Source organism: Myripristis murdjan, chromosome 9 (assembly GCF_902150065.1).
Source record: "Myripristis murdjan chromosome 9, fMyrMur1.1, whole genome shotgun sequence".
In the NCBI taxonomy this organism is placed as follows: Eukaryota; Metazoa; Chordata; class Actinopteri; order Holocentriformes; family Holocentridae; genus Myripristis; species Myripristis murdjan.
In genome coordinates, this window is record NC_043988.1 from 35,185,706 (window position 1) to 35,209,028 (window position 23,323).

The 23,323-nt window shown below is 43.3% G+C and overlaps 1 protein-coding gene across 1 annotated transcript in view; it reads right to left on the reverse strand.

The window, feature by feature from the left end:
- ddr2l (discoidin domain receptor family, member 2, like) overlaps positions 1-23,323 on the reverse strand; it is a 55,246-nt gene that overhangs the window by 5,302 nt on the left and 26,621 nt on the right. The window contains exons 2-14 of the mRNA XM_030060859.1: positions 23,043-23,141; positions 22,794-22,896; positions 22,264-22,339; positions 21,324-21,476; positions 11,411-11,558; positions 8,802-8,907; positions 8,503-8,692; positions 7,779-8,025; positions 7,593-7,682; positions 7,017-7,156; positions 5,823-5,934; positions 4,840-4,950; positions 950-1,194 (exon numbers count right to left, since the gene is read on the reverse strand). Coding sequence (XP_029916719.1) covers positions 950-1,194; positions 4,840-4,950; positions 5,823-5,934; positions 7,017-7,156; positions 7,593-7,682; positions 7,779-8,025; positions 8,503-8,692; positions 8,802-8,907; positions 11,411-11,558; positions 21,324-21,476; positions 22,264-22,339; positions 22,794-22,896; positions 23,043-23,103 — 1,782 coding nt within the window. The 5' untranslated portion in view covers positions 23,104-23,141. The remainder of the gene's footprint in view (positions 1-949; positions 1,195-4,839; positions 4,951-5,822; positions 5,935-7,016; positions 7,157-7,592; positions 7,683-7,778; positions 8,026-8,502; positions 8,693-8,801; positions 8,908-11,410; positions 11,559-21,323; positions 21,477-22,263; positions 22,340-22,793; positions 22,897-23,042; positions 23,142-23,323) is intronic.

The window sequence follows — 23,323 nt, forward strand, 5'->3', positions numbered from 1 at the left end:
TTTACACACTCCTCTGCTGAAGGTGGAGGTGTGTATATGTGTGTGTGTGTGTGTGTGTGTGTGTGTGTGTGAGATTCCCAGAGCCCGGGCTGTAAAAACCCACAGCCAATCAGCCGTCGGTGTTTTTTTATTTTGCAAAGATCAACCAGAGCAACAGGAAACGGCTGCTTCACATGAACAGCGGGACGTCCCGGCTGTGTGAACGGAGCTCTGGTGGGGAGGTGGGCGGGGCCTATTTGCATATTAATTGATCTGGACATTTTTAATGAGGGGAAGATATCGTGTTACATTTTACATTTAAGACAATTTTAGGCACTAGGGGATTTTTTTTCATGGAAAAAACTTGTAAATATTTGATATCGATGATCACAGACTGCGGATGAAAGCTAATTCCGGTGCATTTACATTTAAATTCAATATTGAAATGTCCATGAATGTACACTGTCCCTTTTATAAAATGAAATAAAATAAATTAAAATAAAGAAAGAAATATTTTTTAGGGACCTAATGAATGACTGGATTAACAATTCACATCAGCATTTCATCCCTCAAGTATTAAAATGCACACAGAAATATGAAGTTTTTTTTTTTTTTTTGGAATGGGGGTGTGGAAATGAGACGTCACTTTTCTTGTTTTTGTCCTGTTTGAACTGGAAAGTAGATCCGGCAGGTACTTCCACAGAGTAACCTTACGCCAGGATAAAAGGACCTAATATTTTCACAAATAATAATAATAATTACAAGAAAAAAAGTGGGTACCGGCTCTTGTAGTTTTTTTTTTTTTTTTTTATTGTGATAATCCTGTGTGTTGCTGTTGGTTTCTGTGCTGAAAGTGGGATTTTATTCTGAAAGCTGTTTTGCTGTGGGAGTGAACGGAGCGATATAAATTTCTACAAACACTTCCAAAACCTGCCAGAAAAACTTTCCAGGCCTCTCCCAGGCGCCTCACCTCTCCGAACTGCCCCTCCCCCAGCTTCTCCCTGAAGACCAGGCGTTGCCGTGGAAACTCGGCGGCGGAGATGTCCTTCCTGGTGAGCGAGTCGACGGTGAGCGCGGGCACGGCGTACATGTTGCTGCCCGTCACGCCCTGCAGCCGCACGATGTCCGTCTCCGCGTAGTGCGGCGCGTTGCTATGGAAACACTGGTGCGGCGTGCACTGGGTGACGTCGGGCTCGGCGTAGCCTCCGCCGCACGCTGCCGGGCGAGGGAGAGAGAGAGAGAGAGAGAGAGAGAGAGAGAGAGAGGAGATTGGCTGTCAGCAGGTCACGGGACAGGCTGGGATCACACCTCTAGTTTAACATTCACTGTTACTGTTTTTAATTATTATTATTTTCATTTATTTTTAAATGTAATTTTATTCATTATTACTATTATTATTATTATTGTTGTTATTATTATTTATTTTTTAATTTAATATTTATGTATTATTTATTTATTTAATTCAATATTTATTTGCTATTTTGCATATATTGTCCCTTTAACCAGCTTTTTTTTGCTGTTGACTGAGTAACTCATTTTAATTTTTTTTTAATTTTATTTATATATTTATTTATTTTTAACCAGTTTAATCTCAGCTGTGTTTTTTCTGCATTATTCTGCAGTATTTCTCACTCGAATTTGTCTTATTTCCCAGGTGTTTGTGGCTCATTTTAATATTATCTATTATTCAATAACCGGTGAATGATATTTTCACTCCATGGGAAGCTGATTATCATTTATACTGTTTATTAAATAATATACATTGTTAATGTTTTTTGTCATTTATCCAGTTAAAATTCCAAACCATTTCTGATTCCTGCTTCACAAAAACGCTCAGATCATCTTCCTTTTCTCTCTTCATATCTTTGTAAATGTAATACTTTTTTTTTTTTTTTTTTTGGCTGCTGGTCAGACAAGCAAAGACATTTAACAACGTCACTTTGGGCTCTGATCTCTTGTTTTAGGTATTTATTATTAATTTGTACCTTTTAAAAAATAATCGACAGATCAATCAACAGTGAAAATAATCATTATTCCTACATCAGAGGCGGTACAGAATTTCCCTTTTCAATCTCCTCATCATCACCATGACTGCACTAACAACTTCCTCTTTGTAAACGCTTGGTAAAATCTAATTATTAGTAAGTATATCCATAAAAATTATTCATGTTCTTATTAATACACACACATCCACACACACTGGAGATTCATTTGTTTTTTCCACTGTTTCACCTCAATGTCTGTGTTTTACTTTAGGACTTAACAGACTAGATCTTAAACTGGAAAGTCACTTCAAAAAATAAAAACCTTGAGTGAAACTTTCAGTGATGCACAGAAAACGTCAGCAGAGCGACAGCCCGCAGCACAGGACGGGACGAGGCAGAAATAAAATACAAATACAGAAACACAGAAATGAAAAGTCCTGCCTGCTGCTGCGTCTCCGCGAATAAAATAAAGTTAAAGCAGAATCTGTCACACCTGTCGGCTCTTACCACGCAGCCAGCCCGACGCCATGTGACAGGAAGTCAGCAGGAGGAGGTCATACAGGGGGTTACCGAGGAGGAGAGCTGGAGGAGGAGGAGGTGGAAATGAGAGAGAGAGAAAGAGATAGAGAGAGAGATAGAGAGAGAGAGAGGGCTGGGAGGTAAAGGAGAGAGAGATACTAGGATAAATCAGCATGCAGAGTCAGCAGAAACTGAGAGGGAACATGAACGGAAAGAAGGGATCGACCAATCACCGAGCCCGGATTATGATCAGGAGCCAATGCCGGGAATTTTCCAATAATTAATATCGTAATTTTGACGTCTAAAACACAGCGGGCGGAGGGCGAGTGGGCGGGGCAACAGCTGTAATGGCCTGCCTTTAGACGCGTTTCTTTTTTTTTTTACAATTTTTTATTTAATTTTTTTTTTTTTTTATTCTTTTTGGTTTTTTTTTTCTTGTACATTTTTGGTAATTTTTTAAAAACATTTTTGGCTATTATTTTGCCATTTTCCAACATTTGAAAATTCAAACCAAAGTTTGTGGTAGAGCTTCAACTACTGGAAATTTTACCTCGGCAATTTTCAAACTGACTGCAAATAAATATCAGCCCTAAATATTGGTTATTGTTGACCTTGATTACTAATAATTGATACTGGCCCTTGAAAATCAAAATGGGTCGATCCCTGTTGGAAAGGCATGAAAACAAAGGAAATCATCCTGAGAGGAGGAAGAGGAGTTTTTTCGGAGGAGATGAAGGAGACGGACTGCAGAGGAACGAGCTGCAGAGCTGAAGATGATTGACAGGACGGCAGATGATTGACAGGTGTGGATGATTGACAGGTGAGGAGCCCACAGCTGACAGGAGGAGGTGAAGATGATTGACAGCTGGAGGTGCTGCAGACGTTTGATGCCGGTTGCTCAAACGTCCAGCAGGGGGCAGCGTTGAGGCTTCCCTGACAGGCCGGGGTGAGCGGGACAAAACGTTCTGAAACCCTCAGCTGAGGTAAAACCATCAGCACCGGGATGTAAAAAAACACTGCCTTCAAAATAAAAGTCCTGCATTACTCTACTAACAACGCAGCACATCTGATGTTCTGCATGGAAAAGAGGAAGTAGAGAAAAGTAGAGCAGGAAGAAAGACAAGACTTCCCTCTGAAATGAATGAAAACACTCAAAACTGCAGGAAGTGGACTTGAGATACTTTACTTAATACCATTTTATTGAATAATTACTGTGGTAAAATTAAACCAAAAATGTCCCTTTGTAAAGGAGAGGAAGGAATTTCAGGGTTTGACTAAATGAGACGCTTTTATGATCTGGATCCCTCTGATTTCAATTTAATTTTGAACTAAATGTAATATTTTTCTTCGACAAAATGGGTGTATTGTTGTTTGTGAATGTAAATACTGAAGGTGAGTGTTTTCCTCTCTTTCTGCTGAACACATCAGAACAAAGACAGAGCAGAGTGTTTGTCCCGAGCTGGAGGCTTTTATTGCAGAAAGCTGCTGATCCGTTTAGGGAAATGTTCTGCTACAGATGATTTCATCCTTGAAAACTAGTCGCTCATCGCCACACGACTTTGTTTTAGCGCTGTGTCAGTGCTGGAGAAACATCTGGCTGAACGTTTTGTGTAAAAAATATTAACAGAAAGAGATTTAGATTTTAACTTTTAATCTCTTTACATCCTTTATGGTTCTTCCATTACTGAGAAAAATCCACCAAAGCCCTGACTTTCATTAATTGCATTAAAACGTATTAGCATGCTGAACTGCCAGTCAGGTTTTATTATATTATTATAATCCTCGTTGTTGGTGTCTATGTCATATAATATTTACTGTGATACTGATAATGATTTTTCCTCTCATCCCACAAATGTATTCAATTCAAATATTCTGCAGAACATCTTGCTCTCACAGGTTTTCGGGACGATGGGTCTGAAAAACTCAAACAGGTTTGACGTGCGATGACATCACTGTTGAATCAGCTGGAGTTCCCAAATTCATTTAGACATAAAAACCGAGTCCCGGTACCCATTTTTTGAGGCAATGCAACGGTTCTTTTCTTGTTATTTTCCTATTTGAACTAGAAAGTAGATCCGGCAGGAAGTGTCTGCAGAAAGCTTCCACATAGTAACCTTACGCCAGGATGAAAGAAACTAATACTTTAACAATGAATTGTAATTACATGGAAAAAAATGGGCACCAGGACTTGTTGTTCTTTATATGATCATGAACCTTAAGTTGATGTTGGTTTCTGTGCTGAAAGAGTGTTTTTATTCAAACAAACCCAGTGTTGTGGATACATTTTCAATTATTTCTGTGTCCAGTCTAGAAACAAGCACCGCCACACTGGTGATGCTCAGGTGTTGTTTTTTACCTGAGGCCTCGGCGCTCTGCGACAGCTCGGGCAGCTTGTTCCTCAGGACCGCTGGGTTCTGGTACTGAGGGTCCAACAGGAAGACTCGCTCATAGTGAGGGTCAGTGTGAGCTGTGCCCAGAGGAGAAATGATAATAAAATAAAATAAATGACTGAGTGAATAAATGAGCCAAGAAAAGACCAAGCAACCGACGAGGAAAGCTTCGGAAACACCCAGGAGGAGGAACGACTGACCAACAGCTGGACAGGAGCACGTGCTGCTCCTGTCAAGTCTTTATGCTAAGCTAACAGGACATGCTACCCATAGGAACTGAACCACTGGACGTCCAGAGGAGGAAATGGTGTCCAACATCTGGTCTCAGTCTGAGGAGGTCAGAAAAAGGCATATTCCTGGCATATTGGCATATTCCTCAATATATCTATCCATCCTGCTTGTGGGCAGCAGGATGGATAGATATATTGACAGATAATAATTTAGTGATCCCCAGAAAAGAAAATGATGTTAATTATGTATGTTGTGGTGCCTTCTGTTGCTGTAAGTCTACTGAAAGCCGGCACTTAGTATTGAAATATCTTCAATCATAAGTTCTCATCCTTTCCAGTGAAAATAAGGAAAATAAAGACAGGACATAGGAATATACACATCCCTTAGTAGGTGTGGGACTATGGCACAAATCAAGTCTTATCAATAAGCTGTGCCGGTTTGGTCATCAAAAAGTCGGGATCTTTGTAACGTTAACCGGACCAAGGTCCCAAAACTGGCAACCAAACCCTTAACTGTTCCCCCATAGTTCCTTGTGAAAGGGTTCACTTAGAGCATGTTGGAGTGGGCAGCCCTGAGAGCAGCAACAAAACAAGCCAGCATGACTGAGAAAAGCTCCTGTTGGGTATGTATCTGAAAAGTCTGGCTTTGTGAAGAAATGAATGGATGAATGAATGAATGAATGAATAACTGTAATCTCAGGAAATCCGTGGTTCTCTACCTGTGGGGGCGGGGCCTGTGCGGGGGGGCACCGGGGGCGTCTGGAGGATGATGGTGTCGCTGCAGGACGACAGACGAACCGTCACCTCCTCCTCTAGGATACGACGAGGAGCCTGGACAGGAGGGAAGAGGAGGAGCTAAGACTTGGAGTGGAAACATGAGACTCTTCCTGAGCTGCACAGGAAGTGATGCGTTTTACGTTTCTAGGTAGTAGGACCTGGCAGGGCAGTGAAATGGCTCCTAACATCATCACACAGGAATCAAATGTGGCTCATTGAATCCACAAGAGTCTCAGCTTTCCAGTCAAAGCCAACTGATGCAGCTCCAAGACTGTTTAGGCCCCAGTCTGCACACACACACCATTTTACAACAGGCCACAAGAACACATGTGGACTGCAGGCTTTGGGGCCCAAACTGCATGGGATTAGCAGAAGGTGGGCGTGTCTGCAAAGGGGAGAGCCGTGGCTGCCCAGAGAACCCATTTTCATTCACACAGCTGGAGGTCAGAGGTCAAGGGACCCCGCTGGAAATGACCATGACAGATTTTCCCCTCACTAAAAATTTAGCTGAACTTTGGAGCGATATTTAGCCTCCATGCTAACAACCTTCATATGATACTGATGTCTTTACTTTAGATCAATTCAGTAATAAAAAAATATGCTGAAAAAATCGTGATGCTTCAGTGAATATTATTTCCCAACCTGTCATATTGTGTCTCTGCTAGTTGCAGCTTCATTTTTTTTTTTTTTAATTTTTAAAAAAAAATTATTATTTTATATTTAAGGGAAAAAAAGACATAACAATAACAATAACAATAAATAGAAATAATAATGATGATAAAAATGATAAATTTGAAAAAAGTAAATAAGTAAATAAAAATAAAATAAATAATAAAAAGGAAAAAAAGAGGAAAAAAATAAGTAAAATAGAATAAATAAATAGATAAATTAAGTACACAGGTACATAAATGAATGGATAAACCAATAAACAGTAAAGCTATCAGTTATCTGTCAACTGTCCTGGCCTCTGAGTGAAATATTCAAAGCAGAATTAGATCAGATAGAAAAGATCTACATGTCTTCCCTGGAATCCAGCAGCTCGTGTTTGGGATCCTTGGAAACCTCGGGATCGCCGCTACAATCTGATAAATAAAGTTGTGTGGGTTTGAAGGGCGTGGCAGGTGCGGACGCCTCACCTTCTCCAGCACCTTGCAGACGTACTGACACCACAGGATGAGGAAGATGATGATGACCAGCAGCAGGATGATGGTCACCAGGCAGCCAATCAGAACGGGCGTGTTCCCGTCATCTGATTGGTCACTGGCCGACGGGCTGGCTGTTGTGGAGGAGGGAAAGGGGGCGTGGTCACTGACAAGGACACTGACAACTACTACTACTACTACTACTACTACTACTACTAATAATAATAATGATACTACTACTACTACTACTAATAATAATAATGATAATAATAAAATACTACTACTACTAATTATAATAATAATAATAATGATAATACTGCTACTACTACTACTACTACTACTACTAATAATAATAATAATGATACTACTACTACTACTACTACTACTAATAATAATGATAATACCAATTCCACTACTACTACTAATTATAATACTAACACTAATACTACTATTACTACTACTACAAATGAGAATAATAATAATAATAATAATAATAATAATAATAATAATAATTTGATCTTCTATGTCTCCTGGTGGGGAAGCTCAGAGGTCAGAGGTCAGAGGTCGTACCGGTCGTGGGCATGGCTGCTGAGGTGCTCTGCCTGTTGGACCAGGGTGAGGTCGCCGCCGTCGTTATCTGGGTGGGGAGTACGGTGTCCTCTGAGGGACAAAACAGCAGTTAGGTCGTCTGTTTGTGTGTGCGTGTGTGTGTTCATGATAAATGTGTGTGTGTGTGTATGTGTGTGTGTGTGTCACCTGACTGAAAGGACACCTCGCTGAACATCATCCAGACGTCGGCGAAGTAGAAGCGGCAGCGGACGGCCTTGGCGGCGCGGCGCTGCAGCGGCACGGTGACGTAGCGAGCGCTCGGGTTCCTGTCGTCCAGCACCGTCCTGAAGTCCACAGGCTCCGCCTCCCAGCCCGCGATGAGGCGGGGCTTAAACCAACACGTGACCGAGGAGAAGATCTTGACGCCGCGGGAGAACATGTTGTTACTGTGCACCTGCAGCACAGGGGACACATGGGAAATGGAGTTTTTATTACATTTGCTTTTTGCTATTTATTATCTGTTTATACTGTTCATAATGTAAATTATGCTTCATTTTTTGCTATCCACTTTGCTGCTGTAATGCTGGAAATTTCCCCACTGTGGGACTAATAAAGGAATATTTATCTTATCTTATCTTTATTACGTCTGTATCTAATTAAGTCTAAATTAAGACTTAAATTATAACAAAAAATGAAAGAAAAGATGGAAAAAGCAAAAAAACAAGTGAAAAAGGACATGAGCTGAAATTAAGCAACCAAAAAAAAATCCTGAAAATTTAAAAAAAAGAAAAAGAAAAAGAAAGAACATACTTTTGAATATCTAATTCTCATAATTAAAACAAGGGAGTGACCTAAATACATCACATAATTCATTAAAAAAATAATCAGCAGTAACGATGCTGCAGTTCGGATGCAGGCGAGGAGTCCAAACCTTCATGGAGGTGAAGTTCCTCTGCCTGTCGAACACAAACTCCATCTCCACGTATTTGAGCGTGGCCAGCGAGTCGTTCCTCCAGCCCAGGTAGTCGTAGCCCGGCCACACGTGGTGCTGCCGCGTCTTCAGGAAGTCGTCCTGGCCAATCACGCCGTCCGTCAGCTGGCCCAGCCCCCCCGACAGCCTCCTATTGGACGAGACGGCCGCCGCTCACAACGAGGACCAGCAAACACAAACAGAGCTTTGTCTCAGTGTGCGTGTGTGTGTGTGTGTGTGTGTGTGTGTGTGAGACCCACCTCCTCTCGTGGGCTCCATCGTACGTGGAGTCGTTGAGGCTGGCGATGGGATAACCTGGAGGCATCATGGGCTGACCCTCTGGAGCGCTGTACGATATCAGACCGTCTGGGGGTGGGATGTGGGGTTAAACTGATTAGACTCATTAAAATAATCTCTGATCATCAATTTTACATATTTAGAAGTTTTTCCCATGAAAAGAGCATCCCTTAGTTGAGGGCCATTCAACTTCAGATGGCTCAGGGGCCATTTCTGTGTCCAAGGGCCGCAAGCTAAACATGTCTGTCCTGTTTTGGATGTTTAACCCTCAGATTACCCCGGGACATTTTTGTCCACCTCTCATACTTTCCCAACTCCCCAAGGTCAAATGAAAGGTCATCGGTGCCTGATTTTTGGCCAGGAGGTGTACCTTAGGGTAAACTCTGGATGTCCCGAGTTTTAGTATAAAAGACCATTTTTTGGACTCTTAATGCAATTTAACAACATCCATGACCCTTTGTGGACATTTTTGTCCACGAAGTGGGCCCATTTTTACATGTAAATTTTAAACTTCATATTTTTATGATTTTTTTTTTTTTTTTTTTTTTTTTTTTTTTTTTTATAAATTGGTTGCAATACATGAGAAAACTCTGCTGGTGAAATTTTTTCTCAATCAGACAACATTTCCCCCTCTCTGTCTCATCGACCTTGAAGTTTAGCCACGGACTGAACACTCTTTTTTCACATGTGAATTGGGGAAAAATTTTGTCCTATAGATATCACCATGAAACTTACTAAGTTGATTACTTATAATAAGCCAAACAAAAAAATGTATTACAAGTTCTTTGAATTTTTTTGTGTACATGAGCAAATTTCAAGTTGAACTTTAAGTTTAGCCAGTTTTCAACACGATCCTTATATGTTTTTGCAGCAAAAACAACTGGTCAGGAAGGGGTTAAAATCTTGAAACCCATGTCAAACGTGATTTCCATGTTTAGTCAAGACCCAGCTCTATATGGGTCACAAATATTTTGGGAGTAACTGCTTAAAACAGATGTCTAAATGTCACTCTCTATAGGTGGACATTATTGTCCAGGGGTCATGGATGTCGTGTAATGATTAATGATGAAATGATCAAGTTACAACAAAATGAGGCTTCATTCCCAAAATGTCAACAGAATGGGCCGAGGTCTGTGCCGTGCATGAGCTCTGTGAGAGCCCCTTAACACTGAAATGAGGCCATATCACACTCCAGTGCAACATTATAAAATAAACAGGCTTCATTCACAACATGCGAATTTCCTGCGGGATGAATAAAGTATCTATCTATCTATCTATGTGAACAGTGACATGAGATACTTCTATCTTCGTTTTTGGTTTGGAATTGGCCATGACTGAGTCCTCCTTTCATCGCACCGGAACATCAAACACTAAAGCCCTGGTTATACTTTGTCGTACCACGGATACGCAACGCACGGCGAACACAGCTGATGTGGTGTGTCGGGCACCTCCCTCCCGACACACCGCCTCCCGACACACCACTTCCCAACACTACTGTGACCGCTGTGGTCTTGTCCATCAGCTGTAAGGTGAGGCACGCCCACTTCTGGTCAGCAGGTCAAAACAGGTTCATGACATCAGCGCAATAGGCTATGCATGATCGCCCTCTTGTGTTTGGGATAGAAATGAACTGTCTACAGACTGAAAGTCAATAATTAGATAGAATAATAATATTTTTATTATATGATGCGGGTTGAGTAGCCCTGCCTGTAAATCTTGCCCTCATCATAGAAGCACAGGGTCCTGAGGCCCCGTCCCGCCGCAGGCCTGAATACTGGGTCGTATCTGAAAATCAAACCATGAAAAACTAGAGGACCGAGCAGCGCAGACAGAACGTCAGCTCGGTGAAATAATCCTGGAGAAAACAGTGGATTTCTCTCCAGCTAACAGCTCCAAGTGGAGGGGAACAGCTGTCAATCAAACGGGGGCGGGAGGGATAAACACTAGGCTGTGTTCTGATTGGATCGCTCCTCTCTGTCATGTTAAAACAACTTTTTAATCCCCGGTAAAAAAAAAAAAAAAAAAAAAAACACTAATTAGTTTACCCCCCCTTTAAGACTAAAGTTTAAGTGAGCCAGCCAGAGCAGCGGGAACATCTCCCTCGTCTCTCTCCTAAATGTCTATAGACTCTCACAGCCGTGAAGAGCAGAAGTATTTCAGATAAATCACAGAATAATCTACTCTAAAGAAAGGCCAGGAAGTGAAACGAGAAGAGCAACACAGTTTCATCTGCAGGGAAGACTCACTGACTTGGAGGAGAGACGTTTTTTTTTTTTTTTTTTTTTTCTGCAGCAAACATTTCTCGGAAGCGATAAGACTCTTAAATCAACAATCTCTATTATCAGCAGGGCTGTGACCACAGAGTGCACGCACACACACACACACACACACACACACGAGAGAGAGAGAGAAAGAGAGAGAGAGAGAGAGAGAGAGAGAGGCAGACAGACAACCACAAGCATCTTAAGTTATTTTTTTTCTTCAGAACAGCCCTTCACAACAACACTGTGTGTGTGTGTGTGTGCATGTGTGTGTGTGTGTGTGTGTGTGTGTGTGTGTGTGTGTGTCCTACCCTCCCACGGGCAGCCGTACAGCTCCACCCTCATGCAGACCGTGGTGGACAGCATGGTGACGGGGATGAGGCGGACGTAGCGGGTGATGATTGGCGGGTGCAGGTCTTTGATGACGGAGGCGTAGGCGTTGCTGTTGGCCTCGACCACCTGCATGTAAACACATCATCACCTTTAACCAGGCACACAGTCACACAGTTTAAATCTAAAAGCTCAACAAGGACCATGGGTGTGCTTTCTCTGTTTTGTTTTATTTTGTTTTTTTTTGGATGTGAGACATGACCGCTTGGCGCTTGGGGACTTTTTGGCCAGCTGGTGGCGCTGTGGTGTGCCAAACAAGTGGCCCTCACAGGGATGGATTATTTTTTACTAACGTCGACACGTGGATATTTTAGGCTGCTCTCTGATTTATTATTTTAAATCGATCAATTTGTAGCCAACCAATCAATAAGACACTGCATGAAAATAACACATAATGTAGAATTACATAAAGCAGAGGAGAGATGCAGCAAATACACAGCAGACAGGTTTGTCATTCACCTCCCAGAGGAAAATACTTTGATGTTGATGCTACAGTCCATGTCAACCTTTCACGTCTTTGTTAAACTGCTTATTATACATAGATGATCATAACTGGATGCAAGTGTTGCAATATATGTTGCAAAACAATATGATTTCATAATATGTTTGTTTTTTCCCCATTTCCCTCCATCTTGGGGGCCAGATGAGATCTCTGACAGCTCTCTCAAAAGCTTCTTCAGCTACGACAGCCTCTTCCTGAGCTGCCACCGCTCCCTCTGCTGCTGTCAGCTCTCAGAGCCCTGCATGGTGAGGCACCGCGGCGTACCGCTGACCTCCTTCTCCTTTATCAGATGAACCGGGCTCTTCAGCGCCCCCTGCCCTCTGTAAACCCCGAGGTGGACGTGCTTTTCCAGCTGTTTTGCACACGGTCCGCTGTGCAGTGCTGTGATCCCTGTACTGTGACATTTTCACGAAGCAGCTGAAAGCCTTTTGGTTAGCCTGTGAATAAATAGCTGCCCCATTTTATTATTTATTGCTTTCTTGGCTCATTTCCTCGTCTGCGTTTTGGAATTTTTGTACTTATTTATGTGTCTCTGTCCTCATCTGCTTGTTGCTGCTGTGATTCAGTTTGTCAGTCCTGTGCTGTTTGTTGTCATCACTATTTTTACCTTTGCTCTTTATATTGTATTTTTCAGTAATTTTAAAAAAAACTTTGTGGTTTTGTATCTGTGAAAAAATGCTATATAAATAAACCACCTATATAGACCCTTGCCACCACTTTGCAAACCTGAAAAATGTCCTGGAAACACCCAGGCAACAACCTAGTACACCCTAGCAACCACCAAGACACAGCCTGGCACTGACCTAATACACCATACCAACAACCTTGGCACACCCTAGCAATTGCCAAAGAAGCATCCACCACAGCAAACCACCAACCAACCTAGAAACCACCAATATACACCCTACCAACCAAAAAAATATATCCCAGCAAGTGCCGACAAATACCCTACTGACCAACTTGCACACCCTAGCAACTACCTAGCATACCCTTGCAACCACAAAGAAACACCCCAGCACTGATCTAATACACCATAACAACCCCTTGACACACCACAGCAACCACATAAGAAACACCCTAGCAACAACCTTATCCACCCTAGCAACCCCTCAACACACCCTACCCATCACCAAGAGACACACTACCAACAAACAAGTGTCCCCTATCAACTGTCAACAAATACCCAACCAACCACCTAGAACACTGTAGCAACCACCAAGAAACACCCTAGCAACAACCTAGCGCACCAAAGAAATCGCAAAGAAACATCCATGCAACCAACTCGTACACCGCATCAACTGTCAACAAGACACCCTAGCAACCACTTTCAACACCCTTGCAACCATCTACCAACACCTTAGCAACAGCTATGACACCCTAACCTAACCATCAGGAAACACCCTAGCAACCACCAAGTACACCCTAGCAACCACCTAGGTACGCCCTAGCAAATCAAATCAAATCAAATCAAATTTTATTTATATAGCACCTTTCATACATAAAACAAATGCAACACAAAGTGCTTTACATTAAAATACATACAACCCTAATCCCCCACCCCCTCATACTCACCCACACCCGCACACACACACAAGTACAACATATTTCACACATGCATACACTCCAGGCATACACCCCACCACGCCCCAGCCCACCCCAACCCAACCCAAAGATAGAATAAAATATGGCTGAGCACTGAGGGACCAGATGAGGAAACACCATTCATTCTTTGGGAGCCATCCACACCGGGAGGCGTCCCAGCCCACGACTACAGGGGGCACCACCACAGAGACCACCCCGACCCAGACAGATAGGAGCCCACACCACGGCCATAAGGCCCTGGAGCAGGGCCCCCAACCATCCAGGCCAGGACAACCCCCAGGACGGCACCCCCCACAGGCAGGCCAGATACAGCTCCCGGTGTGGAGGGCCCCCATGAGGAAAACACTGGAGCTAAAAACTAAAAGATAACAGAGTAAAATACAGTCGATACTAAACGGAATAGAGAAGAAATAAGTAAATAAATTATATATATATATATATAAACATATAAAAATTAAGTGTAATAAATGATAATAAATTAAAAACAATAAAATTAAAACAATAAAACAATGCAGGCAACATAAATATGTATTAAAAAGTAAAAAAAAGAAATTATTAATAAGCAACTAAAAGCAGTAAAAACAATAGAAGCAGCAGAAAAGAGTGGAAATAGAATCAGATAAAAGCCAGATTAAAAAGGTGGGTCTTGAGCCTGCGTTTAAAAACATCAACAGTCTGAGCAGCCCTGAGGTTCTCCGGCAGGCTGTTCCACAGACGTGGGCCATAATAATAAAATGAAGATTCACCATGGGTTTTTGTTCTAACGTTGGGAACAGTTAAAAGACCGGTACCGGAGGACCTCAGGGTGCGCGAGGGCTGGTAGGGTAAAAGCAGGTCAGACAGATAAGAAGGCCCAAGGCCGTTAAGACACTTAAAAACTAATAAAAGAACCTTAAAATCAATCCTGAAACGCACAGGGAGCCAATGCAGTGATTTTAAAACTGGTGTAATATGAGCCCGCTTTCTGGTCCTCGTCAGAACACGTGCAGCTGAGTTCTGGAGTAACTGAAGGTGTGAAATACTCTTTTTGGGGAGACCAGAAAGCAGGGCATTACAATAATCTAAACGACTAGAGATAAAAGCATGCATTAGCACCTCTGTGCTGGCCAGAGAGAGAAACGGGCGCACTCTGGCTATGTTCTTAAGATGATAAAATCCTATCTTTGTTATACTTCTAATATGTGGAATAAAATCAAGCTCAGAGTCGAAAAGGACGCCCAGATTTTTGACACATTTTGCGGGTTTAAAATCCTTTAATTTTGGTAAAAGTTTCTCTCTCTTGCCTTCAGGGCCAATAACTAAAACCTCTGTTTTGTCCTGGTTGAGCTGTAGGAAGTTCTCTGCCATCCATGACTTTATATCTAAAATACAATTTAAAAGGGTATCAATAGGCCCTGTGTCATCAGGGGACACAGCAATGTAGAGCTGTGTATCGTCAGCGTAGCTGTGAAAATTGATGCCGTGTCTCCTGATGATGTCCCCAAGGGGAAGCATATAGAGATTAAAAAGTATTGGACCTAAAATTGAACCTTGGGGCACCCCACACTTCATTTCATGGGTTCTAGAGGAACATGTATCCAAACTTACGAAAAACCGGCGATCTGTGAGATAGGAATAAAACCAGTTAAAAACAGTACCAGAGAGGCCCACCAGGTTTCTGAGTCTGTTTAATAAAATGTGGTGATCTACTGTATCAAAAGCAGCGCTTAGATCCAGTAGCACCAGGACTGAGAGCTTCTGTGAGTCCATGTTACACCTGAGATCATTAACAATCTTCAGGAGGGCTGTCTCGGTACTGTGGTTCATCCTAAAACCAGATTGATATTGATCTAAAATATTATTTCTGTTTAAAAAATCATTTAATTGGATAAAAACCAGTTTTTCTAAAATTTTACTTAAAAAGGGTAAGTTGGATACAGGTCGGTAGTTATTAAGAATGTTAGGGTCCAAATTGCTCTTCTTCAGAAGGGGCTTCACCACTGCCGTTTTAAAGGCAGCGGGGAAGACACCTGTCTGGAGGGAGCAATTTACAATATTTAAAAGTTCAAACTCAAAGAATCCATAAAACGTCTTTAAGAGTGATGTGGGAATTGGATCTAAAAGGCAGGTTGTTGGGTTAACTCGGGAGAAAACTCGACCAAGCATCTCTGCATCAACCAGGACAAAATGTTCCAGTGTTTCCTCTGGTAAAAGCAATGGCTCAGGACTATTAAAAGCAACACTGTTTTGTGATAAAAAAGTAGATCTAATGACATCAATCTTACTTCTGAAGTGGTCTGCAAAGTCCTCACATAGAGCATCAGTTGGTACCATGGAGGACTTTTTAAAATCGGTGTTTATTAAAAGATCAATTGTGGAGAAGAGGAATTTATGGTCATTCTTTTTAACTGAGATAAGTTTTGAAAAGTGGGAAGTTCTTGCCTGTTTAACTGTGTTATTATAAATTTTGAGTTTTTCACGGAATATTTCATGGTGTACTGTCAGTTTTGTTTTCCTCCACTTCCTTTCAGCACTCCTGCACTTTCTTTTCAGACTCTTAATTTCAGAATTTATCCAGGGGGATGTAGATTTAGTTTTTATCGTTTTAGTTAAAAGTGGAGCCACTGAGTCGAGGGCTAACCTCAGTTTAGTGTTAAAATTATCGACAATAAAATCACAGGGTGCAGGTAAAATTTCAGCGGGGGTATTATATAAAATCTCGATAAAATTTGCAGCCACTCCAGAAGTAAGATGGCGTTTCCTCACTGTTCTCACCGGGGCCTCCTGTTGAATAAAACTGGCAACTTTAAAAAACACACAATAGTGATCCGACACAGCCAGGTCGACAACAGAGGACACACCAGTGGACAGGCCATAGGTTATGACCAAATCCAGGGTGTGTCCTCTGTTGTGAGTGGGCTGTGTGACATGTTGCGTAAAATCCATACAGTTTAATATATTTAAAAATTCAATAGTAATGGGATCTGAAATGTTATCTATGTGTAAGTTAAAATCACCAGTTATTATCACTTTGTTATATGAGGAGTGTATAATTGATAAAAGTTCAGAGAATTCACTGATAAAAGAGGAGGCATGCTTAGGTGGTCTATAAATCGTCATACATAAAATAGTGGGACTGCTAAAAACAAATGCATGATATTCAAATGTAGTGTAATTATTTTGTGGAATTTCCTTCGTTAAAATAGAGTTAGAGAAAATTGTTGCAGTCCCACCACCTCTTTTGCCACTCCTGTTAGAAAATAAAAAATTAAAATTTGGTGGGGAGGCCTCAGTGAGAACAGCTGGTGCATCAGCGCCCAGCCAGGTTTCAGTTAAAAAGAGACAATCAATCTTGTTATCTAAAATCAGATCATTAACAATAAAAGACTTGTTTGCTAGAGAGCGAACATTTAAAAGTGCCATAGTGAGGGTTGCAGGTGGACTGGTTATCTGTGAATTATTGTTCTGAATATTAACATAAATCAAGTTTTGACGGGAAAAGCGGGGAGGTTTAACAGAAAAAGAACAGTGGTTGTGTAGTGGCCTATTATTTGTGATGACTGGGATGAATGTGGGTTGCAAAGTGGCGTTAGAAGTGGTGTTATGGCGTCAGTCGGCAAGGCTGGAGAAATGGTTGGAAAGGTGAGAGGCTAGAACAGAGATTCCTTTATTGTTAAGATGGAGATTGTCGTACCTGTACAGATGTGTTTTTTTTCCAGAATGAGTCAAAGTTATTGATGAATCCATAGCCACATGCTGCACAGAAATTGGACAGCCACTGGTTGGCGCTATAGAGGCGGCTGAACATTTCTGATCCTCGTCTAAGGGTGGGGATTAAACCAGAAAAAATGCAAATTTTTCCCAGCCTTTCGATGGTCTCAGCCAGCAGCTCGTAATCAGCGTGTAGTTTGGTTGATTGTCTGCACCTGAGATCGTTCACACCGCAGTGTACGACGACTGTGTGGGCAGACGGGTGACGGTCGATGATGGCGGGGATGTGTTTGTGTATGTCCAGGATTTTTGCGCCAGAGAATGAATATGTAATGCCATTTGGGATGGGAACAGACCTAACCATGGAGTCACCTATCAGGATGTATTGTGGAGGTGGAGAACGGAAAAGGGTGCTAGCATTAGCTGTGCTAGCAGCCTGAGCAGCGGGGGGGAGATGGGGGCTGGAGGGGGCCAGAGGTGAAGCCGGTCGGTGGTGGTTGTTGGTGGCCCGTGAGCAGGTGGTGCTGGATGGAGGCTGCACCACGGCAGGCTGCGGAGAGGGGAGCCCACTCGCGGAGGATTTGCCCGGCTGGCTGTTCTTCTGTCTCGCGGTGGACCGGGCAGCCGCCCGATCGGCACCAGCATCAGGTGGAGGGGTGACAGCGCCAGCAGAGCCGCCTTTCCTCCGGCCAGCTCCAGGAGGACCCGCAGCGGCAGCGGAAGGCGGGACGGCCAATGCAGCAGCCGCCGCCGCCGCAATAGGAGCCGTGACCGCGGCGGGAGACAGCGGAGCCCCCGTCACACTCACAGCGGCTGGACGTGGACTAGCGTTAGCCGTCGTCAGAGCCGCCGACCCCGCAGCCACCGGCACGGCCGCAACAGCAGGAACCGTCACGGCAGAAGCACGGTCCGGAGCAGCATCAGTCTCGGCCATGATGACATCAGCAGGGTGAACTGTGACATCGGGTGGTAGCATGGTGAAGCGGTTTGTGAGGTTGAGTTGCGGAGGGGAGGTGACTCGGGACTTTACCCTCTTACCTCCGCACACCACCTCCGACCAGAGAGCCTTAGCGCTGGGAGTTGAACATGAGGAGGGCCGGGAGCGGGACAAAGATGGATCCCAGAGGATGGTGTCTGCAGCGGATGAGTTCATGATGGAAATTATTTTGGATTGCGTAGCTGCAGTGTCCATGAAATCAGACAGGAGAGAGTCTTTTTTCCGGAGTTCATCTGACAGCCGTTTAATGTCCTCTCGGAGGTTAGTAATGCTCCTGTTTGCGATTCGGCAGTCCTCACAGGGCATAACGGTGTTAAAACTAGCATACACAAACGACCACAAGTGAGCCGGAGCCTAAATGCTTGCTCACACACACATACACGTCCCACGCAAGCAGGCGAGCAGCTGTGTTGCACCCGAACCTCCAGGGGTAAACCCGTATTACAATTTATGAGAAGCCGATCACAGACTCTGGAGATCCAGCCAGAGCCGGAAACTGTTTCCCCGCAAAATCGACCACACGAGACAAGTCTCCACTTACCTCGGTGAGGTCAACCGGCAGGAGGAACAGCTAGCTAGCTAGCTAGCGCGTCAGCACAACTCCCAAAACCGGCGGCACAGAAAGAAGGTGGAAAACTTCCTCCGAGCCGCCAGCAAGGAGAGTATAGCGACTCAGGGCGAGGAGGGATCAGATCCGAAGAGCACCGGTAAGATCTGATCAGATCGGCAGTTTTAATCCAGAACAGTAAACCAGGGCTCCCCACACAGGTAGGCAACAGGTAGCAAACACAGACCACACACGAGCAGCGAGAACGAGCAGCGAGCACGAGCAGCAACCGCCTAGACACGTCCCAGCAGACATCTTGCGCACCCTGGTGACAATTTTGAAATACAACAGCAGCCACCTAGAAACACCCTCGCAACCCAAATATATCCATATACTATTTTTTATTACTTTATCCCTTTAAAATTCCAAGAACTTCTACTTCTACTGCTGATGTTAGTACCACTATTACTGCAAGCCTTAGTATACCTCCTCTTCCGACTACTACAGAAGCTACTACTACTACCTACTACTACTACTACTGTTTTTACTGCTACCCTGACTGATATTACTATTAATACTTTTACTACAGCTCATGCTACTGCTATGAGTGCTACACTTTAAAATCTTGTTCAGTTGTATTTATTAGTATTGGAAATTAAAAGAAATTTAAGAAAGAAAGAAATTTAAATTATGCTTGAAATAATCAAAGTACTAGGCTGCCACCACAGCTTCAAACTACTTCACCTGCTGCTTGAAAATACATACAGCTACTACCTCAACTACCAAACCACTGCTTCAGCAACTCCAAGTACAATGTCAGATACTTTAATTACTTCAAGTACTACGTCAGCTACCCACTTTTTCAAAACTGAAGCAAGCACAAACATGTCCTTCAGAAATTGCAGTAACAGTTTGGTTGAAGCTGACCTTCAACTTCACAAAAAAAAAAAAAAAAAAAAAAAAAAAAAAATCCTCACAAAAATTCAAACTGTGTCGTAACCGTGGCGACCTCAGCAGACCGCCGGGGGAGTTCATTTCCTGCGATAGCCGAGTGAATGACCAGAAATGTCTCGTGAAAGAAAAAAAAGCATCATTTTTCTCTCCCTCCTTCCTGCCCTCTTTATCCCTCCGTCACACACTTCCTGCCTCGGCTCTCCTCCATTCTCTCTCCGTTTTCCTGCCTCATTTTTTCACTCCATTTCCCATCTGCCCCTGGCCGTCACTGCCCATGCTGCTTTGTGAAAAACTATTTAAGGGCAATGTGTCAGTCACAGAAACAGAGGGGAAAGCCCCTCGTCATGTCCCTTACACTAATGACCATGAATTTTGAGCTTCAGTCACTTTGTGTTTTGGCTGAAAAATTACAGAAATATTAATTTTCTCCATAAACAAAAGTATGGCAAATTTAAATTTCAATGATAATATTAGAGTTACCGGTGAAAATCATCAGTTCTTCATTATTATCTGCCATCCATTTGACAGAGTTTGACAGAAACTGCACTAATTTAAAAGGGAACGCAGGCGAATGCACCCAGAGGTAAAAAGGAATGACTGGGGAAAACTCTGAGTCAACGTTGGCGCTCTTTTGTTTCAATAATTCAACTATTATGACCCCGAGGGAAAGTGTTCATGTGTGCCTGGGTCGAAGATGAATGACTGAATGTGAATTAAAGCGAGCTCGCTCTCGTTTCCTCGTTCATTTCCTCTGGCTCTCGGCGTTAATCCGTCTCTCTCCGCTCCGAGTGAAAAACAGGAAAAGACGTCGACCAGAGGCAGCAAAACTAATCACAAGTGTCTGTCTGCCTCCCCTCCTCCGTGTCATTCATTTCACCACTTTCCCTGCTTGTTTTTGTGTTTTTAAAAGATTATTCTTGCCTGGCCTCTGCGCTGAGAGGCTTCCCTTTGATTCATAGGCATGAAAACGAACAGCTGTGACCTCCGTCTGTCTCCAGGTCTGAGAGCTACTTATCAGAGACATGAAATGATTGAAAATTCATAACAGAAAACCCTCCAAGTGAGCTGCCCAAAGAACAACAACTAAACACTGGCTAAAGGTTGGAGGATTTATTTGCCGATAAATATTAGTTAAGGTCAGTGTTCCTCAGATCTGCCACATTACATCATCTCTAAAACCTTAAGGAGCACATCAACGCTGAAAATCCCCTTTTTCCGACTTAGCTTCAGAGCTGCCGTCAGGTTTTTTTTTTTTTTTTTTTTCACTTTGACAGAGCCAGGCTAACGACTCCCATAGACTTCAAATCTTTATGCTAAGCTAACAGGAAATGCTACCTATAGGGAGTGAACCACTGGACGTACAGAGGAGGAAATGGTGTCCAACATCTGGTCATAACTCAGCCCAACTACAACTCATATTTTTAGATTTTACTTGGTGACAGCTGTTAGGGGTGAACTAGTGACAGAGGAAAGTCCATGGCTGTTTGTAAGATGGTTTTTATGTTATGAGTGATTTTTGCCGACACCCCCGCCCCCCCTCACCTTGTTCCCCAGCCGGTTCCTCCAGGACTTCCACAGCAGTCCGTCCCGGCTGTAGTTGAGGCGGTACGCCCGGGCGAACTCGTTCCCGGAGCTCCGGGCGTAGCGACCCTGAGTCCCGACCACCGTCAGGAAGGTGAGCCGGCCCAGGTCCACCTGACAGCCAATCACATCACAGAGCATCAGACATCATGTAAAACAACAATAAGATCTGAATGCAAACTGATGCAGAAACAGGGTCTAACTTTTACCTTCTCCTGAGATAAAAGAACAAAAGTCATTTCTCTCCTATGACGGCGCATTAGGGCCACTGTAGGGAAAAAAATCTATGGAGCCAGGGGAGGGAGGGTAATATACCAAGAAATAACTCATAACTTCCAAGACTAAAGTCATAAATTTACAAGGAATAAACTTGGATATTCTCTGAGATTAAAATGTTAAATTTATGACAAAAAAAAACATGAAACGAGAGATTATAAAGCCACAAATTTTTCTCCTCCTGTGGGATCCAGTCAGAAGGAAATCCTGCTGGTTTGAGTCCAGAACCCCAATCTCCTCCTCAGCATCTGGACTCTGAAGAGACGTTGCTGTGACTTGGGCCGATTCCGAAGAAAACAATCTGCTGATTCTGGGCTCAGATCAGCAGGATCTCCTTGTTCCTGAATCCCATGTCAGAGTAGAATCTGCTGAGGGGATCAGCTGCAGGCCTGAGACACGGCCAGCAGGGGGCAGCACAGGTGGAGCCGCCCACAGGGAGGAAAAGAAAAATTATGTTTCTGGGTTTTTTTCCAAGGTAAGTTTGTGAGTTTTTTCTTATAAATCTACCCCTTTAATCTAGAAAATGCATCGTTTTCTTGGAACATCACAGCTCCATCATGTGTTTCCCTGCAGAGGCCCTGACACGCCGCCGTACACATGAAGACGGAGTAAATGAGATGCAAACCTGCAGGTACTGACTGTCTGACGGCTCCAGCTGGCCCTGAGGACACCAGGCCCCGTCGCCCTCCTCCCTGTTCAACCTGCAGAACACACACACACACACACACACACACACATGGGTTAGCTGTCTTACTATCTTATTATCTTTCATATAGAAGGTCTGCAGCACCCAAAGTGTGTCCTGTAAAATCAGGCCTGTAAAGATTCTGTGCAGCACAGCGATGTAGATCTGCAGAATAAAAACCAGGATAAAACAATATTTTTTTTTTATACATTCCTAGGATTTTAGTGTTAATCCAAAACCCTTAAAGGCCTAGAATCCAAGTCGCTTTCCACGTTTTGAAAAGTAGCGCAGCTTCACAGCACAAACCTTTATTTAACATGTGGAGCAAGAAAACGGGTCAAAACAATGTACAACCTGAAAATACAATTAAAAAAAAAAAAAAACAAACAGGATAAACAGATTAAGGTTAAAATAGCAGCGGTTCAGTTTATCCGATTAACCAATCAGATCGCTCACGGAGACACACCCACCTGGCGTACTGCGGGCCCGTCGTCTCGTACCATTGGCTGGAGGCTGTGATGTCATCGTCTTTGATCCGGCCATCCTCCATGCCCAAGGCATAGCGACAGTGTGCTGCAACACACACACACACACACACACAATTATGCAGTGTTTCAAAGGTTATGTGTGATTCTTATGGAGTGTACAGAGTGTAATGTACGTGTGTGTGTGTGTGTGTGTGTGTGTGTGTGTGTGTGTGTGTGTGTGTGTGTGTGTACCGGGGTCGATCTGTCCGAAGGCTGCTGCAGCGTGGAGGATCAGCAGCAGGAAGAGGTGCATGATGGTCCGCCGATCACACCAACACACACGCTACATCTCTGAGAGACAGACAGACAGAGAGAGAGACAGAGAGAGAGAGAGAGACAGAGAGAGAGAGAGAGAGACAGAGAGAGAGACAGAGAGAGAGAGACAGACAGACAGAGAGAGAGAGAGAGAGACAGACAGACAGAGAGACAGACAGACAGACAGAGAGAGAGAGAGAGACAGACAGACAGAGAGA